At 40.7% G+C, this 23,031-nt stretch overlaps 1 protein-coding gene and 1 long non-coding RNA gene across 4 annotated transcripts in view; one reads left to right on the forward strand and one right to left on the reverse strand.

The window, feature by feature from the left end:
- The window catches only part of UGGT1 (UDP-glucose glycoprotein glucosyltransferase 1), a 156,235-nt gene that overhangs the window by 58,562 nt on the left and 74,642 nt on the right, over positions 1-23,031 (forward strand). For 2 of the 3 annotated variants that reach the window (XM_077488664.1, XM_077488665.1), the window contains exons 16-23: positions 1,557-1,692; positions 6,811-6,942; positions 7,977-8,141; positions 12,499-12,619; positions 16,198-16,296; positions 19,761-19,784; positions 20,079-20,173; positions 21,545-21,751. In XM_077488664.1, the coding sequence (XP_077344790.1) occupies positions 1,557-1,692; positions 6,811-6,942; positions 7,977-8,141; positions 12,499-12,619; positions 16,198-16,296; positions 19,761-19,784; positions 20,079-20,173; positions 21,545-21,751 (979 nt within the window). The remainder of the gene's footprint in view (positions 1-1,556; positions 1,693-6,810; positions 6,943-7,976; positions 8,142-12,498; positions 12,620-16,197; positions 16,297-19,760; positions 19,785-20,078; positions 20,174-21,544; positions 21,752-23,031) is intronic. The other variant, XM_077488666.1, reaches the window with a different exon arrangement.
- On the reverse strand, positions 1,421-20,152 carry LOC143988802 (uncharacterized). Its single transcript, XR_013276916.1, has 2 exons — positions 20,065-20,152; positions 1,421-1,700 (listed from the first exon to the last, which is right to left on the reverse strand). It is a non-coding gene; the product is annotated as an uncharacterized LOC143988802 (long non-coding RNA).

Raw genomic sequence — 23,031 nt, forward strand, 5'->3', positions numbered from 1 at the left:
ATATAAAAAATGTAAAAAAAAAAACAAAAAAACATTTTTCTTAATTTTCCAAAAAATTGTGACATAAAAATTACAACTCCAAAAACTTGCTATGCATCTTTCTAAATACCTTGGACTGTCTACTTTTTCAAAAAGGAGTCATTTTGGGGGTATTTGTATTGTTCTGCCATTTTTGGGCCTCAAGAAATTAGGCCATTAGTACATCAGGATTGATCAATTTTCAGATATAAATATATACCATAGTTTGTAGACTCTATAACTCTCCTACTGATTCAATAATATTTGCTGATTTGGGTTATTTCCACCAAAGAAATGTAGCAGAATACATTTTGGCCTAAACTTAGAAAGAAAGATTATTTGCAAAATCTTAGCAGAGACGAAGAATAAAAAGTTTTTTTCAAAAATGTCAGTCTTAGTGTTTTCCTTAGCAAAAAATAAAAATAAAACTGTGGTTATTAAATACCACTGAAAGAAAGATATATTTGTGTGAATTTTTTTTATTAAAATGTAATTTGGTCACAGTGTTGAAGAACCACACAATTGTAATTCAAAGTGTGACAATGCTGAGAGCAGAAGTGGCCTGGGCAAAAAAGGAGTAGAAGTGTTTGGCAATACTTGTGTAGTGAGCTGATATGTCTGCTCCATCTACATTAAGGCCCCTTTCACACTGGGGCGGTGTGGGGGCGTCGGCGGTAAAGCGCCGCTATTTTTAGCGGCGCTTTACCGTCGTTTTAGCGGCGGTTTGAGGCAGCTAGCGGGGCTTGCCGGCGGTATAGCCACGCTGTCCCATTGATTTCAATGGGTACGAGTGGTTTAGGAGCGGTGAATACACCGCTCCTTCACCGCTCCAAAGATGCAGGACTTTTTTCACCGTCCTGCTAGCGCACTGGAGTGAAAACCGCCTGAAAACCGCCCCAGTGTGAAAGGGGCCTTACACACTTTGGTATGAGGAGTTATGTCAAAGTTATACCTTGCACGTTGGGCTCCGTTCACATCTACTCATATGGGGGCGCAAAGCACGGTAAAAAGACGCAAATAGAATTGTGGGACGCCCATCGCCCAAAAGAAGCTCCTGTATTTCCTTTGGGTGACAGGCCTCTCGTGATTCTGTTCAGGTGTTTTTACCGTGATTGTTGCCCGACGAATCACGGTAAAGTCACACAGTGTTTGGGGTGCTATTGGAATGGATGGGCAACGCACCAAGAATGCAGGGCGTCCCACGATTTGCTGCTATTGTGAATCGCGGGCAGGATGGTGGCGATTACGTCTGAGATTCGGAACGCGGAGATGTGAATGGAGCCTAAATCTGAAAAAAGACAACAGTTCCCCTTTGATTGCACATATTCCAAAAGCTATTGTTATCTTCTATAGGTATTTGGAAAAAATATCAAATGCTTATTTATTTAAACATAACAGTCTGTCAGTTAAATCCATTTAATAATCATGTACGTTTAATAACATGCAGATATTTGTTATGTTTTTAGACAAAATTTTCGAAGTCTTGTGCTGTTTGAATTTAGTTTAGATTTTGACCAGCAGAGGACTCTGTCTTTCAGGATCGGTTTGGTGTTCGTAGTGAATCAAGCTGATGAGGTTGATGGTTTTGAGGACGCAGGTGTTGCTCTGCTAAGGACTTTCAACTATGTGGCTGATGAAGAAGATAATTATCACGCTTTTCAGATCGTTATATCGGTAGGTTGCTGGAAGCATAAAGGGAACATCAATCAGCTTCTCTTTTCTTCTCGAGCAGAAATACAGTCACATTAATGTCGAGTCATGGCTAACATTTCAGCTTTATACTTGTCCTCTGCTTAATGCACTTTTAAAAGGGGAAGCACTGTGAACATAATTCTCGGTATCTAATGATTTCTGCCAATAATAAAGGCTCTTATAACAGTCACAATGCTGCCCAAGCTTTTTTATTAAGAGCAGCATAAAAATGAAATAGTAGATAGTGATGCTATTCCTATGGGATCATTAAAAGAAAGCTGGCTAAGAAAGTATTTACATTTTGCCTCTTTTTGGCACATGTACCAATTCATATGGTAGCTAAATTATATGTTGTTACTTTTTAAAATATTTTATGTATTTAAAGGAGATTGGAAAGGTGAGGAAATGAAAATACTGAGACACATACAGGAGATATTTGTAAATGAACAATTGTAGGAGTTTAAAGTACACAGATCTCCAATCTTTACAGTGGTAAAATATATGTAAACCCTACCAATGGACTTCTTATATTTGCTATCTTTTGGTCTGTTAAATATACAATTGAAACATAGAAAAGTGACAGCAGAAAAAGACTATAGAGTAATCGATCGAGTCTGTCCATTTAAAAAAAAAAATATTTTTTATATAAGTGCTAAAAATATTTTATGATGTCAGAAATTCAGAGCTTTCCTGAGTTCTCAATGAGTCTAATTAGCACTCCTAGTTGTTATCTGGGGCTACAGAATGGTTAGTGTTTATGTTGCAGATAATAGCATAATGGATGGATTTAAGTAGTTGAGAAAAAAAAGACAGCTGGGCAGGGCTGACACCACAAAGTCCCCCCAAAAAATAGTGTGTGGTCAGCTTACAACAGGAGCACAGAATTGCGTTTCTGGCAAACCAATATGTGTTTTTCTGTACTTGCAGGGACTTTTAAAACGATAAAACATGGGGAGTTTTTTTTTTTTGTTTTTTTTTGCCCTGACTTATCCTTTTAAAGGAAATGTGTCATGAAAGCTACCATTGATCAGGATAAGATAAGACCGAGTCTCAGAGATAACACGGAGGACCAGCTAGATTGTGTTAGCCTATATTCAGAGTCCATCTTGCGTTCTTTGGATTTCTTGGAAAATGCAATCATCACATTGCTATTGTATACTGCCTTTGTGACCTGATGCATTAATATTACTCTGTAAGCCACACACAGGCGATTGAAGTGGAACCTATGCTGATGTACTTCGTTTTAAGACTGAACTTCACACTGACAGGTGCCTTGCTGTCATGCTGAACTTTTTGCCTCAGTACAAACCTGGAACAAGCATGCAGATTAGGTCTTCTGACATTCCTAATCAGCTTACTAGTCCTGGGTCAAGGAATTATTAAATCCAGAGGGTCAGGATAACAGGCAGGAATGAACCTTGCTTTGTGCACTGGTGGCAATTCATATTTGAATAGGAAGGGGCCATCTCCAAACTGTTCCCACAAAGTTGGGAGCATGAAATTGTCCAAAATGTCTTGGTATGCTGATGCCCTAAGAGTACTCTTCACTGGAGCTAAGGGGCCAAGCCCAACCCCTAAAGGACAACCCAACCCCCCCACCAAATGATGTGGACTAGTGACAAAGCAAGTTCCATAAAGACACGAATAAGCGAGTTTAGGGTGGAGGACTTGACTGGCCTGCACAGAGTCCTGACCTCAACCCCATAAAACACCTCTGTGATGAATTAGAGTGGAGACTGCAAGCCCGGCCTTCTCGTTCAACATCAGTGCCTGACCTCACAAATGCGCTTCTGCAAGAATGGTCAAACATTTCCATAGATGCTCTCCTAAGCCTTGTGGACAGCCTTCCCAGAAGAGTTGAAGCTGTTAAAACTACAATGGGTGAAAGGGTGGGTCAACTCAATATTGAACCCTACAGGCTAAGACTGGGATGCCTTAAAGTGGAGGTCCACCCTAAAGTGGACCTTCCGCTCATTCGATTCCTCCCCCCCTCCGGCGCCACAATTGGCACCTTTCAGGGGGGAGGGGGGTGCAGGTACCTGTACAGTACAGGTATCTGCACCCACTTCCGGGATAGCTCTCTGCGGAAAGGGGCGTAGATTACGCCCCTTTCCGAAAGTCCCCCGCTGCCTGCTGGGAAACACACAGATCCCAGAGGCAGCGGGTCCATCCTTATTGCGCAGCGCGACTCGCGCATGCGCAGTAGGGAACCGGGAAATGAAGGCGAAAGGCTCCACTTCCTGATTCCCATACCCAAGATGGCGGCGGCAGCACCCGAGAGACGATCGAGAGATCGGCTTCGGGTGCCGACATCGCGGGCACGCTGGACAGGTAAGTGTCACTATTTTAAAAGTCAGCAGCTGCAGTATTTGTAGCTGCTGGCTTTTAAAAAAAAAAAAAAAAACGCGGACTCCCGCTTTAACAGTTCATGGGCGTGTAAAGGCAGGCATCCTAATACTTTTAAAAATATAGAGTGTGTGTGTGTGTGTGTGTGTGTATATATGTATATGTATATGTATATATATATATATATATATATATATATATATATATAATGTGAGTGTACAGCTTGTATAACAGTGTAAATTTGCTGTCCTCTCAAAACAACTCAACACAAAGCCATTAATGTCTAAACCGCCGGTAACAAAGTGAGTACACCCCTAAGTGAAAATTTCCAAATTGGGCCCAAAGTGACAATATTTTGTGTGGTCACCATTATTTTTCAGCAATGCCTTAACCCTCTTGGGCATGGAGATCACCAGAGCTTCACAGGTTGCCACTGAAGTCCTCTTCCACTCCTGCATGACATCACAGAGCTGGTGGATGTTAGAGACCTTGCTCTCCTCCACCTTGCGTTTGAGGATGCACCACAGATGCTCAATAGTGTTTTGTTCTGGAGACATGCTTGGCCAGTCCATCACCTTTACTCTCAGCTTCTTTAGTAAGACAGTGGTTGTCTTGGAGATGTGTTTGGGGTCGTTAGTATGTTAGAATACTCCCCTGTGGCCCAGTCTCCGAAGGAAGGGGATCATGCTCTGCTTCAGTATGTCACAGTACATGTTGGCATTCATGGTTCCCTCAATGAACTGTAACTCCCCAGTGCTGGCAGTACTCATGCAGCCCCAGACCATGACACTCCCACCACCATGCTTGACTGTAGGCAAGACACTTGTCTATGTACTCTTCACCTGGTTGCCACCACACAAAGCATGACACCATCTGAACCGAATAAGTTTATCTTGGTCTCATCAGACCACAAGACATGGTTCCACTAATCCATGTCTTTAGTCTGCTTGTCTTCAGCAAACTGCAGGCTTTTACGGTGCATCATTTTTAGATGAGGCTGCCTTCTGGGACAACAGCAGTGCAGACCAATTTGATGTAGTGTGCGGCGTATGGTCTGAGCATTGACAGGCTGACCCCCCACCCCTTCAACCTCTACAGCAATGCTGGCAGCACTCATATGTCTATTTCCCAAAGACAACCTCTGGATATGATGCTGAGCATGTGCACCCAACTTCTTTGGTCGACCATGGCACGGCCTGTTCTACGTGGAACCTATCCTGTTAAACTGCTGTATGGTCTTGGCCACTGTGCTGCAGCTCAGTTTCAGGGTATTGGCAATCTTCTTATAGCCTAGGCCATCTTTATGTAGAGCAACAATTCTTTTTTTTCAGATCCTCAGAGTTCTTTGCCATGAGTCTTGTTGAACTTCCAGTGACCAGTATGAGAGAGTGAGAGCGGTAACACCAAATTTAACACACCTGCTCCCTATTCACACCTGAGACCTTGTAACACTAACGAGTCACATGACACCAGGCAGGGAAAATGGCTAATTGGGCCCAATTTGGACATTTTTACTTAGGGGTGTACTCAATTTTGTTGCCAGCAGTTTAGACATTAATGGCTGTGTGTTGAGTTACTTTTAGGGGACAGCAAATTTACACTGTTATACAAGCTATACACTCACTACTTTACATTGTAGCAAAGTGTAATTTCTTCAGTGTTGTCACATAAGATATAATAAAATATTTACAAAAATGTGGGGGTGTACTCACTTTGTGGTATATTGTATATATAATTTATTAAAATATAAGGCCTGTGCACAACTGAGACTAATCAGAAGGACTGGCTGCCTGGTAAGATGACCTAGGAAAGCAAGGTTCCACTTAAAGCTCTACAAAGCCTTCAGGCTCAAGGAACCGGAACAGCGCTTATTGAGATTCTGAGAATAAGTTTTTTTTTTCACATTGCGATAAATCCTGAAGCCCCTCAACATGTGTATATGACAAATCTAACTGTCAAATACACACGATCCACAATCCTACCAACTAGTGCCGCACAATACTAATAAAATAGTTGGTGTAAAATCAGCATTCCTATTTTGAGAATTCCATTCATGACACACAGTCATGTGTGAAAGAATGGACCTAGACAGATAAGTGTAGAATTTTGAATAAAGCTTAAAATAGTTGTGAAAATGAAATCTGACCCAAATGTATTGTAGTATTAGAGCATGTGTACCCTCACCTACAATGTTGCATATGGTTCATTGTTCCTTCTTTACGAGCTGCCACTTGTCTAGTGATGTTCTGTACCCCAACACTACGTTATTTATTGTGTATATATTTGTTACTTTGCACTTTTGAATGCTTACTGTGATACTTTATATATACATTGTTCAATAAAAAATTTGGGGGTGGGGGGAATTAAATGTGACAAGGGCTTGGGCTTTATTGACTGGAACAAAGACTAATCGCTTGCAGCATTCTGTAGTAACTAAGGACAGATGCAAGTCCCCAATCCCCCCCACCCATTTCTAATGAATTACAGATCTGCATTTCTTGGTCTCGATATGCTAAACTGCTGAAATATGGTACTTGTTTGATATATATTAGTAATAGATATTGTTGCTGCTTTGTACAATGCTTTTTAATAATAAGAGCTTGTCCACTAAAATCATCTTGTAAAACAACAAATCAGACTTATGGATTGTTGTAAAACTAGTAGGAGAACTATTGGTTAAGTATCTTTTATGATGCAGTAGTGTTAATGTTCATCTTTTGTCAGAGTTTTAACCCTTTGTTCCTTGTTCTGCAGATTTACAACAAGTTACGGGCTGGTGAAAAGCTGACTGTGAAACATGTTACCAGTGTCCTGGAACAAAAGTACCGTTATGTGGAGCTGAGCAGTATCCTGGGCATGGACTCTGCTTATGACCAGTATAGAAAGGTGGGGGAACCCTTCATGGTGTGTCTGCTTCTATGGCACATGTTTTCTGTGTTTTAAAGCCCAACTGAAGTCTCTGAGAAAAATATAACATTTTAGCATGCAGTGAAATATGAAGTGCTGCACATAATTGTTTTTTTTGTTGGAGAAGTACGATTACTAAGGAAGCATCCTTTCACTCGCCTGCAGCTGAGGACCACTGCTGTGTGTGTGAGAGTGGTGGTCTGACGCACCCCTCAAAGCTCACACTGATTCTGATTCAAGACAAAATGGGGATGATTTACTAAAACAGGAGAGTGCAAAATCTGGTGCAGCTCTGTGTAGAAATCAGCTTCCAGGTGTTTTTTTTTTTTTTTTTTTTTGTAAAAGCTTAATTGAACAAGTTGAAGTTAGAAGCTGGCACCAGATTTTGTACTCTCCAGTTTCAGTAAATTAACTTCACTGGATCTATTAATGTATGCCAAATCTTGACCCTATCCATCTGTATGTTGCTCAGACTAGACGAGGCAACATTTTTCAATCATTATTTGGGCAATTGTGATGATCCTGTGCCACCTGTGGCTACATTTTCCTGTTTTTAGCTGACGTGAGCAGATCCTGACTGGTTCCTGTGTTATGGTCTTCTTGCATTTAGTAATGCCCTTCAGCACACCACTGTTGTAATGAGAGGTTATTTGGGAATTCATGGTCATGCTGTTTGACTTCTAATATTGGCGGGATGTTCATGCCCACGGAACTGTCGATTATTGGATACTTTTTGTTTTTCACACACTTTTTTATAAATTCTAAAGACCGCAATATGTGGAAATCCCAGGAAGTCAGCAGTTTCTAAGATGCTGCATCCACCACATGTATACAATCATTCCCCAGTCAAATTCACTTGGATCACTCATCTTTCCAGTCTAATTTTTGGAACATTGTGACCATGTCCATATGCTTTATCTACAGAGTTTTGCTGTTTGTCTCCATCTTTGTAATATACATTATGATAGTTCAGAGTGTTTTTGCTATCTTTGAACTGTGCTGTTGTCTTTCAGGAGGGGAGTGAATACTTCCTACAGACAGGTTTGTCTCCGCTGCCTGTGGTTCTTTTCAATGGTGTACCATTCTCTAAAGACCAGTTGGATCCTGATGAACTGGAGACTGCAACAATGCAAAAAGTTCTCGAAACAACAACCTTCTTCCAGAAAGCTGTCTATTTGGTGAGATATTATAGCTACCAGCTCATCTTTATTACCTAATGCAGGCATAGTTAAGATGGAACTAGATAGAAAATTAAAAAATGACAATATAATGGATATATTACAAATAATGACTTATAAAACCCAGCAGTTGATCATGCCAGGAGATCCTTACTTTTCCACTTCCACTTTCCACTTAATACTATTCTTTCTGTAATTAAATTGTATAGCAGTGTTGTGACCCTCTGGACAGGGTAGCCACAGAGGGACTTTAAATGGGCTTTAAATAAGTAACAAACAAATTAAAACCGAGCTCTAGCTAACCCTTTTACTTTTCCACCACACATAGTGTCCTGCCTTTAGGCCAAAAAGTTCAATTTTGGTATCATCTAATCATAGCACCTTCTTCCACATGTTTGCTGTGTCCCCACATGGCTTCGCACAAACACTGGGGTGGTGGGTGCGTTGGCGGTAAAGCGCTGCTATTTTTAGCGACGCTTTATTGTCAATTTTGCTCCGCTAGCGCGGGCTGCCTTTGCCCCCCCCCCCCCCCCGCTAGCCCCCGAGAAAGGGTTAAAAACCACCACAAAGTGCTGCTGCAGCAGCACTATGCCGGCAGTATAGCCACACTGTCTCATTGATTTTGAATAGGCAGGAGCGGTGAAGGAGCAGGAATGCTAGCAGGACTTTTTTTTACCATCCTGCCAGTGCACCACTCCAGTGTGAAAGCCCTCTGGGTTTTCACATTGGAGAGACAGCAGTGGCTCTTTCAGGGCGATTTGCAGGCGCAATTTTTAGTGCTGTAGTGCCCGCAAAGCACACCAGTGTGAAAGGGGTCTAATGCTCTCCTTGCCCAGCCTGCCAGTTTAGGTGGACAGCCATATCAAATCGCTAATGCCGGCCATACACGGTTCGAATTTCGAAAGAATTTCCTTTTGAAAATCGTATCTAAGAATTTTCGTATGAATTTCGCACCATTAGTGGGCTGCAGCAACAGCCGATTTTCGTGCGGAAATAAAATTTGAGGAATCGGACATGTTGGAAATTTTTAGAAAAATGAACGATTTTCTAATCAATGATGGGAGAATTGTGCGAGAAACGTAATAAGAAAAGAAAATGTACGGAGATAAAAGAAAATTTACGGAGAGAAAAGCAGATTCCCAGACAACAAAATTCTTTTCTGTAGCAACATGAGGTGAAATTGAAGGCTTGGTCGGCCGAATTTCGAAAATCAATGGTGGCATCATCGGATCACAAAAAAAACGAATTTTCTGATTTTGAAAAGAAAATTTGTTCGAAATTCGACCGTGTATGGCCTGCATAAGGGCTTCACAGAACAGCTGTATTTATACTGAGATTAAATTACACACAGGGGGACGCTATTTACTAATTGGGTGACTTCTCAAGGCAATTTGTTCCAATAAATTTTAGTTAGGGCTATCAGAGTAAAGGGGGGTGAATACAAATGCGCACCACACTTTTCAGATATTTATTTAAGAATTTTGAAAAAACACTTATCATATCCCTTCTACTTCTCTATGTGCCTCTTTGTGTTGGTCCATCACATAAAATCCCGTTAAAATGCATTCACGTTTTTGGTTGTAACATGACAAAATGTGTAAAATGTAAAGGGGTATGAATACTTTTTCAAGGCACTGTAAAGTAAATAAATACAGAATGCTAGCACTACAAGTCTTAACCACAAAAAGTTACCAACATACACAAATTTTCCTTTTAGTGGGTCTATGAATTCTTGCCCTTTAGCATTTTATAAGCATGCAGTCTTGTTTTACTAGGCAGTGGATGTCAAGATAATTGCTCAGAATTTAATAAGGATATTAATACTGACCTTAAAGCAAGTGCAATAGCACTAACATTAGTCAGAAATCTTTGTTCTGTCTGTGGATAACTGCTCATTATCTTTGCCCTTTTTAACATCTCATTAATGGAGAAACAGTGGATTTTCAGAGAGTGGATATTTCAAGTTTTTATATGTGCCTTTTTGATAAAACTTTCAAAACTTACATGCTTGCTCTTCTGTTTATTTGTATTGTATTATATAGTTGGGTCCATATATATTTGAACTCAGGCACAATTTTCATACTTTTAGCTCTGTATGCCACCAGAATTAAATTTAAAACAAAACAATCCAAATGAATTTGAAGTGCAGCTTTAATTCAAGGAGTTGAACATAAGTATCAAGTACAGTCCTCCCATTTTTAGGGCCTCAAATGTAATTGGACAAATGAATATAATTATAAATATAATGTTAATTTTTAATATTTTGTTGGCAATTCTTTACTGGCAATGACTGCCTGAAGTCTGGAACCCATGGGCATTACCAAAGACTGGGTTTCCTCCTTTCTGATTCTGCTTTGCCAGGCTCTAACTGCAGCTGTCTTCAGTTGTTCTTTGTTTGTGGGTCTTTCTGCCTTTAGTTTTGCCTTCAGCAAGTGAAATGCATGCTCAATTGAGTTGAGATCAGGTTATTGACTTGGCCGTTGCAGAATATTCCACTTCTTTTCCTTCAAAAGCTCCTCGGTTGCTTTTGCATTGTGTTTCGGATCATTGTCCATCTGTACTGTGTATCTCCGTCCAATCAACTTTACTGCATTTGGTTGAATCTGGGCTGACAGTATATCTCTAAACACTGCAGAATTAATCTGGCTGCTTCTGTCTTCTGTCACATCATCAATAAACACCAATGACCCAGTGCCACTGGAAGCCATGCATGCCCATGCCATCACACTGCAAGCTCCACCATGTTTTACAGATGACATTGTGTGCTTTGGATCATGAGCTGTTCCAAGCCTTCTGCACACTTTTTTCTTCCCATCACTACAGATTAATCTTAGTTTCATCCATCCAAAGAATGCTTTTACAGAACTGGTCTGGCTTTTTTCTATTCTTTATGAATGGTTTGCAGTTTGTGGTGATCCCTCTGTATTTTCTCTTGTGAACTCTTCTCTTGATTCTAGACTTTGACAATGATACACCCACCATTTTGTAGAGTGTCCTTCACTTCTCTGGATGTTGAGAATGTGTTTTTCTTTACCATAGAGAGGATCCTGCGATCATCCACCACTGTTGTCTTCCATGAATGTCCAGGCCATTTTATGTTGCTGAGCTCCCCAGTGCGTTCTTCTTTCCTCAGAATGTACCAAACTTGATTTGTCCACTCCTAATGTTGCTGCTATCTCTCTGATGGATTTGTTTTTGTTTTTGAAGCCTTACAATGGCCTGTTTCACTTTCATGGACAGCCCCTTTGAACGCATAATGTAGGTTCCCGGCAATAGATTCCAAATAAAAATAGCACAGTTAAAATCAACCCCAGACCTTTTACCTGCTTAATTAATGAAGAAATAATGAAGGAGTAGCCCACACCTGGCCATGAAACAGCTTTTGATTCAATTGTCCAATTCCCTTTGCCCCCTTGAAAAAGGAGGGATGGCTATTCTTAAGAGCTGTAATTCCTAAACCCTTCCTCTGATTTGGACATACATACCCTCAAATTAAACCTGAGAGTGTGCACTTTCAGCCCATATCCATTATATAACTATAGCTTGAATATGGTTTGGTAAATACCTGAAAAAAATGAAAATCGTGCCTGTGCCCATGTATATATGGACCTAACTGTATATAGAGAGACTTGTAGATTACCTATTTGACCAGAGGGAGATCTGTATTTTGCCTCCCTGATCAAAGTACATTTCTTTCAGACAATGTGCTAGACTATCCGTTATTTCTGACTTTAAAATAATATACCTATGGATTTTACCAGTGATTGTATTTTGTAAAGGCTTTATTTTTCCTTTCCAAAATAACAAACATGTTATGGTTACCTACTCTGGTATTGCACAGAGCGGTCCTTAACCTCTTCTTCTGGTGTCCCGTATTGGTGCTTTAGGGTGGCCCTCTTCTACATGCACAACCATAACAAGCTGCTTGCTATGGGGGCGCACATATGGCCTAGCTCACTAGCTAGGCTGTGTGCATTCTTAGAAACACACAGGGTGGCTCGGCCCCACCCCCTGCTCTCTCCTTGCAGGATTTGGCTGACAGGAGCAGGAGCTAATGGCTCCCGCTGCTGCCTCTGTGTCCTGTGATGAAAGAGAGAGACCAGCGTCACTGCAGATAGGACTCAGGTTAGTATAAGGGGGGGGTACAGGGATTGCATTAAGGTAAAAAATGTCCTGCCTTTAGAACCACTTTAACAAATGCAGTAGTGACATGCAAATCTTATTTTAAATCCACTAGTTTAGCTATTTTTTTGCCATTTTTGCCTTGGCATGGCAACCTAGCCAAAATATATCTTATATGTGTCGGTATGACAGATGTTTTGATGCACGTTCCATTATTGCTTGTTATTATTTACAGGGGGAAATGGCAAACGATCAGGATGTTGTGGATTACCTTATGAATCAGCCTAATGTCGTTCCTCGAATAAATCTAAGGATACTAGAGGTGGAACGGCAGTACTTGGACCTGACTGCTATAAGTAAATCACCTTTCATATTGTTTGCTTGTTGTATTGTTTTCCAGGATTGCTGTTCTGTACATGCAGTATGATATTTACCCTAGAATACATACAGACCTTGGATCTCAGAGAAGATTTATTATTGTATTGGATATACAGTATAACCCCTTCCCGCCGAGCTTACACAGTTGTGCGGCCTCGGGTTTCAGGGGTTATACCTGGATGATCGATGATCCGGCTCTTCCGTCGCCTAGTAACAGACTGGAACGAAGCCGGAATCAGTCACCTGATTGTAAACACGGAAGCAACGTTACTTCCTGTTTACTCGGCTGCCAATGGCGCTGGTTTTAAAAATATATACAGTATTTAGAATCCCTGAAAATGGTGATCTGAATACTTTGAAGTGCAAAAGAGGGTTTGGGGGTCCCCCCGATCCCTCCATAAAGAGTACCTGTCACCACCTATTACTGTCACAAGGGATGTTTACATTCCTTGTGACATCAATAAAAGTGATCAAAAATGTTTGTTTTTCTTCTTTTTTTTGTTTTTTTTTGTTAAACACAATTTAATAATTTAACAATTTATAATATATAAATTATATATATAATATATAAATTTAACAATTTATAATATATAATGCTTGGGGGTTCTAAGTAAATTTCTAGTAAAAAAAATACAGATTGTAACTTGTAAACGCCAAATGTCAGAAATAGGCTTAGTCATGAAAGGGATAACAAATATTGCATTGGCATAAGATTCTGAGCTCTTTAAGCAAAATAGATACAATTTAGTACAACATTTGTGAAATAATGGGGGGATTTATAAAAACTGTACAGGGGTTGGACAAAATTCTGGAAACAAGTATGGTAAAAGAATGAAATCATACCTAAAATGGTGTTTTATATATATATCATTCGATTTTTTTTGTGTTTTTTTTTTTTTTTTTTATCTAGGTTTGTCCCAAGCATGTTTGGGGCCATTTACTGTTGACTGTTTCACTTTCTAAGCTTAGTTTTGAACTTTCCTCCAGTTAGTTTGAGGTCTAATCATTTGAGGTCTAAGATGGCCTGAATTCTCATGGGAATTGACAAGTATTATGCCGCGTACACACGACCAAACTTTCCAGTAGAAAAGGTCTGACAGTCTTCCCGACGGAGTTCCGACGGACTTCTGACCGCACGGACTTGCCCACACATGAAAGGACCAAAGTCCATTAGTTTTGAACGTGATGACGTATGACGGGACTAGAGAAGGACGTTCAATAGCCAGTAGCCAAGAGCTGCCCTTGTGTCGTATTTGGTCCGTCGGACCAGCATACAGACTAATCGTTTTCCCGATAGAAATTGATTCCATCGGACAGATTTGAAACATGTTCTATTTCTAGGTCTGTCTGAATTTTTGAAGAAAAAAGTCCTATGAAGCACACACACGATCGGAATATCCGACTGAATGATTCCGTCGGATCTCTTTTGCCGGAAAGTCCAGTCGAGTGTACGCGGCATAAGTCTTGGGTGGTGGATAATGGAATCTGATAGCACTCTTCATGCAAAAATATGAGTCACAATCCAGCACAATGTCCTTTTGTCTCTTTTGGTCAGTTGATCATGTCAACATCGTTTGTCGAGGTTTTCCTGCAAACTGTATATGCTGTCATAACGTTTGATACTATAGCATGCAATGCTGCAAATAAATTGGCAACTTCAGTCACAGAGGCACTAGCTAAGTGGCCACCAACAATTTGCCCAATATGAAACTCGGTGAGCTCTGACACAACTCCGTATTACTAGCTGCGCAAGCAGTGAATGATGAAAGGTGAGGCTTCCCACCTGTGAGCTAGATGTCTCATCACACAGCAGAAGCAAAAGAATGTTACGTCACTTCCACTTTCAACGAAAAACACGTCATCACTTTTACACCTGCAAATCATGTAGCGTTTTCCATATCTATGTCCAACCCCTGTATGTTTTCAAGTAGTAAATTGCGCTTTGTGAACCTTACCCATTGTAATTTAGTTACACAAGTGTGTTTACTATTCCCTTTTTTAACAATGTCCACTATGTTATCAGCTTAGTTACAGTCTGTTAACGTCAGTTAAATACTGAAATTTGAGGGAGATTAAAATAGATTATTAACGGAATTAACATTTAGGCTGACTATGACTATACAGTCTGTGGTCTTAACCAAAAGAAAAAGTGACAGATTCTCCATCCACACACAAACGTGAATTGAGAATTGCCCTCTATTATGCCCTGTGCACACGGTCGGACTTTCCGATGGAAAATGTGTGATCGGATCATGTTGTCAGAAAATCCGATCGTGTGTGGGCTCCATCTGACTTTTTCCGCCTGAATTTCTGACACACAAAGTTTGAGAGCTGGATCTAAAATTTTCTGACAACAAATTCCGATCATGTATAGACAATTCCGACGGACAAAGTGCCAAGCATGCTCAGAATAAATTATGAGACGAAAGCTATTGGCTACTGGCCTCTATATAATCCCGTTGCACGTGGTTTACGTCGCCTCGTTCTGAACGATCGGATTTTCTGACAACTTTGTGCGACCGTGTGTATGCAAGACAAGTTTGTGCCAAAATCCGTTGGAAAAAATAAGATGGATTTTATCGTTGGAATGTCCAACCGTGTATACAGGGCATTAGAATACACTGATCAGCAGTTACAGCAGAGTTTTCCAACATGTTTCTGAGCAGGGACAGCCTCGCACTGATTGGAATTCGGCAAAGCCAGCTTAAGAGACACTGTTACAGCACAAAGTGAGATATTGTCTGCACATGCTTCCCAGCATGAACTGTATACTTACCCAGTCATGCTCCCTTCCTGCCTCCCCACCTGCGGATCAGTGTGAAAGCAGCCTAATATCGCTTTTTTAATAAGCGCTAATATGCCCATTGAAAAAGTGCAGTGTATGTGATGTTTAATACACTGACCCTTTCCTCTTCTAGCTACTACTGGCATCGCTCTTCAGGCTGCTCAAAAGGTCAAAGGCGAAGTGCACTTTGTATCACTCCTCCTGGGACAGGAGCTAGCACTACAGAGGAAGTATGGGCTTATGTGGCTCCTGCTCCTTCTGCAATCACCTGCTTCCTCCACTGCCAGTTTCATGCACTCTGACCTCTGGAATGGTGGGTCGGCAACCCATTGACACAATCTGGGCTTGCTGACCTGCCATCCCAGAGCATAGGCATGCGCTTCCCTGGTTTGAGGTTGCGGGCCACATAAGAGGGCTCTGTGGGCCACGGGTTGAGCACCCCTACTGTAGAGAAAAAGATTCAATATTGTCACAGCATGTACACTGCTTTCATTTTGCGACCAAGCATGGGGTGCACAGCAGCAACAGGACTACTTTCCAGTTGAAAGAAAAAGGATTTCTTCTTTTTTTTAAAGAAAATAGGAAAAGGATTGAATGCTGAGCAGCTACATGGATTTTCCCTTATGCCTGATAACATGACGCATCGTTCGAAGACATGATCACATCAATAGTTTTATAGGCTATTGTACTTCTGGCCCACAAGTTTAGATTGGCTACGCTGATTGGTGTTCAATTCACACCTAACTGTTTCCATTTTTTTCCCTGTGGTAGATAATTTCTTTGTGGATGATTATGCTAGATTCAGTGTGTTGGACTCCAGTGATAAGAGTGCGGCCATATCCAATAGTATGAACTACCTGACTAAGAAAGGTAAGCAAAATCAGTAATCGTCTCTTGGGTACAGTGTGATGGAGTGTGTTAATTAAAAGATTTTTCACACATTGTGATGTTATAACACATGCATTATGCTTGTGCAGGCTTTTAAAGGGAATCTGAAATGGATGGAAGTATACGGGCTGTGCCCTTTGACTTGTTTAAAGCGTTTGTTAACCTGTTAAAAACAGATACTTTAAAGCATGTTATACAGCACAGTGCTTGTGCTGTGTCATTTGGCCCCCTATATACCCTAAAAAACCTGGCTGATCCTGCCTGGCTATACCCTCCCCTCTGCAAACAGACCACGATAATCATGGCTGCTGAAGCGTGATTCCGTAATCCGCAGCCCTGCTCTCTGCAGCTCTCCCTGAGTCTGTGTCTCCTCTGTTCTCCTCCCCCTCCCATCCCTGCTTGTACAAGCGCTCCTGCTTCTCTCGTATCTGCTATGAAATATTCTCCTTCTGTACCTTAATATCATGTGTCCCTGTGCCTGTTTAATGTAAAAAATCCACCGATCGCAGCTCCAGATGCTTAGCGAATTGTCTGCTCTCTCTCTCCACTCTCCCCCTCCTACATGGCTGAAGTCAGGGACAGCTCGGCCCCACTGCAGCTGTGATCCAAGAAAGGAGAGGAATCAGCTGTGCACCCGGAGCGGAGCTTATATCAGTACAGATCGGCGGATTTTTTACAGAACACAAGTACAGGAACACATGTTATTAAGATACAGAGGGGATAAGAAGATTTTATAGAAGTGGGTTAACCGGTTCCCGACCTGCTCACGTCTATTTACGGGGGCAGAATGCCTCCCCTGCTCGAAACCCCATACAGGTACGGGGTTCCTTAGGGGCCACAGCACGGCGCGGGACACGATGCACGTGGTCGTTGGTCGCGATTACCACTGTAAACACACAAATCCCTGTGCTGTCAGAGGAGGGGAGACATGTTGGTTGTTCCTACTATGTAGGAACAGCAAAATGTCTCCTCTCCTACTCAGTTCTATACCCATACAGTTAGAACACACTGAGGGAACACACAATTAACCCCTTGATCCCCCCTAGTGTTAACCCCTTCCTTACCAGTGTCATTTACAGCACCGATCGCTGTATAAAATTCAATTGTCCCAAAAATGTGTCAAAAGTGTCCGATCTGTCCATTGCAATACCACTAAAAATCACAAATCGCTGCCATAACTAGTAAAAAAAAAATAATAATAATAAAAATGCCTTAAAAATACCATAAATCTTTCCCATAGTTTGTAAACGATATCTTGTCACAAAAATGTGTCAAAAGTGTCCTCTCTGTCCATTGCAATACTGCTAAAAATCACAAATCGCCACCATAACTAGTAAAAAAAAAATAATAATAATAAAAATGCCTTAAAAATACCATAAATCTTTCCCATAGTTTGTAGACACTATAACTTTTGCGCAAACCAATCAATATACGCTTATTGCATTTCTTTGTTTTTTGTTTTTTTAACCAAGAATATGTAGAAGAATATATATTGGCCTAAACTAATGAAGAAATTTGTTTAAAAAAAAATGGGGGATGTTTATTATAGCAAAAAGTAAAAAGTATTTTTATTTTTTTTCTAAATTGTCACTCTTATTTTATTTATTTTTCAAAACGTAAAAACCGCAGAGGTGGTCTGATACCACCAAAATAAATCTCTATTTGTGGGGAAAAAAAGGATGTAAATTTAGTTTGGGTAGAACGTCGAACGACCGTGCAATTGTCAGTTAAAGCGACGCAGTGTCAAATTTTAAAAAGTGCTCTGGTCAGGAAGGGGGTAAAATCTTAACAACAACTTTAAGGAAGTACATGCTATAGGACAGGGATCTGCAATTAGCAGACATCCAGCTGTTGCAAAACTACAAGTCCCATCATGCCTCTGCCTCTGGATGTCATGCTCGTGGATGTCAGAATGCCTCATGGGACTTGTAGTTCTGCAACAGTTGGAGATCCGCCGTTCATGGCATATCCCTGCTATAGGGTGATCATCTAATTAGTAAGTGACCCAGAAGTATGTATTTATCAGGTGCACTGTGACATGAACATGATTGTTCCTGGTTAAAGACTCTCCCACGTTTGGAAGGAATGATTAGGTAGCCATGGATCACGCACCTTCAAAAAATATTTAGAAATAGCTGCTCCTATTCTTCTAGCTGCTTCCCTTTAAGTTAGCTGTTATTTCTGGTAAAAAAGTGTTTGGATGCTGGTGTCATTGAACCAGTTTTAAACTGTCATCAGCAGTCCTCTGTCCACTTCATGCTTGCAAAGATGTAGCATAATATCTGTAGTTCCCCCATAGTTATGAGGAAACTTGGGTTATTTCCAATTGGATAAAACGTATAATTCCAAATCCTTTACATATAAGAGGAAAGAAATCGTAAGCAATTATGTTTGTAATAGTGATTATCTTTCTACCCTTTTAAATGTCAGATTTGCTGGAAGGATCATAGTGGTTTATAACCTGTGTAGGTCACAAAAAGCTGTGCTCCATTAATAGTGGCCTGTGCTATTGGTTTTACCAGCGATTCCACTTCAAGATCCCAGTACTGCTAGCCTTAGCATGTAATTTAATAACCTTCACAATGTAAACAATCTGCACTGTAGTTTTGCACTTGTTATCTTTGAAGATGTGAAGTGATCACTTCCTCCTCACATTTATAAAAGCCCACTTTGTTCTCTGCACATCAAAGCCAACTTGTGTCCACAGTTAGAAGCAATGCTCATATCAGTGAGATTATCTGCTCTTGTAAAATTAGTGCATATTTGTTTTCTTTCCTCAATCAAACTTTATTTAAATAATAAAAAAAAATGAATTCTGAGTTTGCCGCGGCTGTCCCCTGATCTCTTGATACATTTGCAGGAATCCCGATACAGCCCCTTTTTGTTTATTGACCATGACACAGATCATGTCTCAGCGGTATTATCCTCTCATGGTATGCCCTGATAGAAACCTCATCTATGAACATCACACGCTTCACACTGCGTTCTGCTTGTTTACAATGTGCAATGTTGATATTCAGAGGTGGTTATAATATGGTCCTTTTCAAATGAGGCCCGTTGTGTTGTGTACACTGCACCATAAGGTGCCTGTTCTTATATAGCTCTGCCCAGAGCTGCTGGTACCTCCTGAGATACCTCCATCCCATAGGGCAGCACTCATGGCAAGGTGACATTAGATTTTGGGGGACACCCTAATTTTATGAAAATACTGAGACCAGAGGAACTTACAGGATCCTTGTTACTTTTTTGTGATATTCCTGCACAATAATTATATTCAACTTTAAAATAGTGTCCATGCAATGTTTTTCTGCACTTGCATTCTTGGTGTGCTTTCTTCTCATCCATATCTGTGTATGATTCAGTTTATTCTTTTTTTTTTTTTTCTGTTCCAGTGATAATGTTTTTTTTCTCTCTTTTTCTTATGTCTCGCTTTCTATCTGGTCCAGGAATGTCATCCAAGGAAATTTATGGTAATTAGCAATCACATAGTTATGCAGCATATGTTTCTGCATGAGAATAATTTATCCAAAGCTCTTCATGGACCTGCCCTAATCAACAGTTCAATGCATGTTCATGTTAAATGGTTCAAGCCCAACCCAAGGCACACTAAACTTACCACAGATAAAGTATAATGAGATAATGAAAGAATGCTAAGAGTCAAAGCTCTGCAGTTTTGCTGAGGGATTTTAATAAGCATACTTGCTATCCTTATCTGTTTAAAGTTGTATATGCTCATGTTGGCTTGCTTACTGTAATTGTTGCAGATGACTCTTTTGTGAGACCCGTCACATTCTGGATTGTTGGGGATTTCGATAAACCATCCGGGCGGCAACTTCTGTATGATGCAATTAAACACCAGGTAAATACACAAACCAATAAAACCATGTTCATGGCTGCCAGCTTATCTACTGTCCAAATAGCAGGTTAGAACCATGCGTAGGTGTACATGCAGAGTATTCATAGAGTATGCTAGATTTTTTTAGAGCTTCAAACAGATTTCAAGCAAGAAATGTCCTTTACAATTTAAAACAAAAAAACTTTTCTGTAATACTTCCCTTTTGTCTGGAGTCTTTACAGAGGAAGTAAACCCTGATGGGTTTTACTTTCTCTTTATACCCCTGAAAAGTAAAAGCATAGTGGGCTAATATGCATCGCATACTAGTCCTATTATGTTGCACTTACCTGAAAACGAAGCCTGCGATGTCCCCGCTGGTGGTTGCGTCCATCTTCATCCGTCTTCCTTTCTGGGGGCCGCGGACTTCAGCTCTGTGACTGGCCGGAGTCACGTGACGTCACTCCTGCGCAAGGTGGGAGTCGGTGGTCACAGCACGGGCACTATAGAAACTGCACGATCGTGCCTTTTCTTAAGTCGCATGCGCTGATGACGTCAGCACAAGTGTATATGGTAAATATCTCCTAAACCTGCACAGTGTTTTCCTGTACCTACAGGTAAGCCTTATTATAGGCTTACCTGTAGGTAAAAGTGGTGTGTACAGGTTTACAACCACTTTAAACTGATTGTTTGCCTTCAAAACATAATTTTTAACAGACTTCCTGTGAGCCCAGGCATGTAATGCAAATAACAGTTTCAAGACGAGGGAGCCCTGGCAGGTTTGTTTTTTCTTTTTTTTTTTTTTAGTTCTGCTTTAAATTCAAGCAGCAATTTCTAGATATTTGAATGAATGAATGAATCCTACTTACAGATTGCTAGTCCTAGAATTCTTTCCTTACTAATCATTCCCCATAATTTTCAGCCATACTCCACAGCCATAAGCAGCTTATTTTTTGGTCTGTTGGATTGCTCTTCTCCTGGCAGACAGATTGCATCCTGTCTCCCTGGTGCCAGCATTTTCAGCATTTGCTGTCTTAAGCATAAAGTGTCCCACAGTAACCAATCGAATTTAAATCTGAACTGGAAAATGGCAGCAAACTGTTTAAATTTTATAGTGTGGGGTATGCCTAGTCCATGCTAAAAGAAATTGCTGGAGCCTCCAGAAGCTGCTAAGGTGCGATTCTCTGCTGTTACAGATATGTTTTGATAGCTGCGTCTACTGTCAGTTGTCTAATTTATTGTATGAAGATTTGCCTTAAGTGATAAGTGAAATGGGTTTTGCAGCTGCCCCTATCTGGAAAAGCGTGAACTGATTTATTTGCAAAGTAATAAAAGTGTGTGAGATGTTGCTATGTTAGTGTTCTCATTTTCTATTTTCTCTACTGTTTATCTTTCCAGAAAACAAGTAACAATGTCAGAATAGGCACGATCAATAATCCCAGCGTAGATCCATCTTCCAAGACCACTCGTATTGGCAGAGCCATCTGGACAGCTCTACAAACCCAAAACTCTAACCATGCCAAGAACTTTATCACCAAAATCGTCAAAGAAGAGAATGCCCGAGCACTGGAGGCTGGCCAGGACATTACTAAATTTGCTGTTGGGGTATGTGTAAAAGTGCCATGGGGCTACATTTTGAGTAATATGTTTATCACACTAATATTGAGCTTCATAATGTAACTTCAGTGCTATTTCATGCTCAGAATTAGCTCTTAAATGTTAAATAAACAATCTACATATTGAATGTTGTAGTTTTTAGGTCAGCTATATGATACAGTACAGTGAAGTCCCCCCATCTTCCAGAAAATAGCCAAGTCTTTGCTACTGCCATAACAAATACTCTGGATGCAGTGCTTTTCTTGGTTTGGTGCTTGCATTGTAAAAAGAATAGCCAAAGATCTTTTTATGTCATCTATAGATTGCCTTTATCATTAGAAGCGCTTCAATTAGACATGCAGCTGGTGTAAATCACACTATGCATTACCAGCCTCGTGTCTGCCATACTCTCTTCCTGTTTTCAGTGTTTCTTCCCAATTTTTCATGTTCCAGGATGTTTTATTGCTTTTACTATAGGGCCCATGCTTAAAGTGATTGTGAAGGATTTTATTTTTTAATAACAAACATGTCTATTCTTACCTGCTCTGTGCAATTCTATTCTTCTAGGGTCCCCCGTCAGCTTTCCTGGCTCCTCCTCTCTTGCTGTTGACCCCATTAGAAAACGGATTTCCACGGGGGCACTCATGCATGCTCACTCTCATGCCCTATTGCTGCGTCAATTGACACAGACCTCAGGACTCAGCCCCCCCCCCCCCAATCACTGGAGTCTCCCACTGCCATCGATCCGATCTGCCCATAGAAGGGAAAAAGCCATGAGAGCCACAGCTCTCATGCATACCACTGGAGTGTGATGGGGCTTAGGCAAGTATAAGGGGGGTGAGGGGATTAGTCTGTGACACAGAAGGTTTTTTACCCTAATGCAGAGAATGAATTAAGGTGAAAAATCTTGAGGCTTTAGAACCACTTTAAAAAAAAAAACACCTCTTTTGCAGGCATTTGACGTGTTTTTTCAGCCTGTGGCAGCACCTCTGTGTTCATGCACACATATGCATTTACAGGTGTATAAGAAGAGGAGCCCTTACCAGTGCCTTCAGGGGAGGAGTTTTGGGCAGAAAAAATGGTTGATGCGCCTAAAGGCTAGATGTGCTTAGCGCCTGCGCGTTCATTCATTTCAGTATCCAGAATAAATTTATATTTTGGCCAAAAAAATCCATAAAAGCTCAAATGCTTCCCATTCCTAAACGGGTGTGTAATACATGGCTTTGGGTGTATTTTTTAAGCTGCTTTTTTCTGCTTGAGCCCTAATACAAAATATAAAAAAAAAAAAA

Source organism: Lithobates pipiens, unplaced genomic scaffold, assembly GCF_037356315.1.
Source record: "Lithobates pipiens isolate NorthernLeopardFrog02 unplaced genomic scaffold, aLitPip1_a1.2 Scaffold_18, whole genome shotgun sequence".
NCBI lineage: Eukaryota > Metazoa > Chordata > Amphibia > Anura > Ranidae > Lithobates > Lithobates pipiens.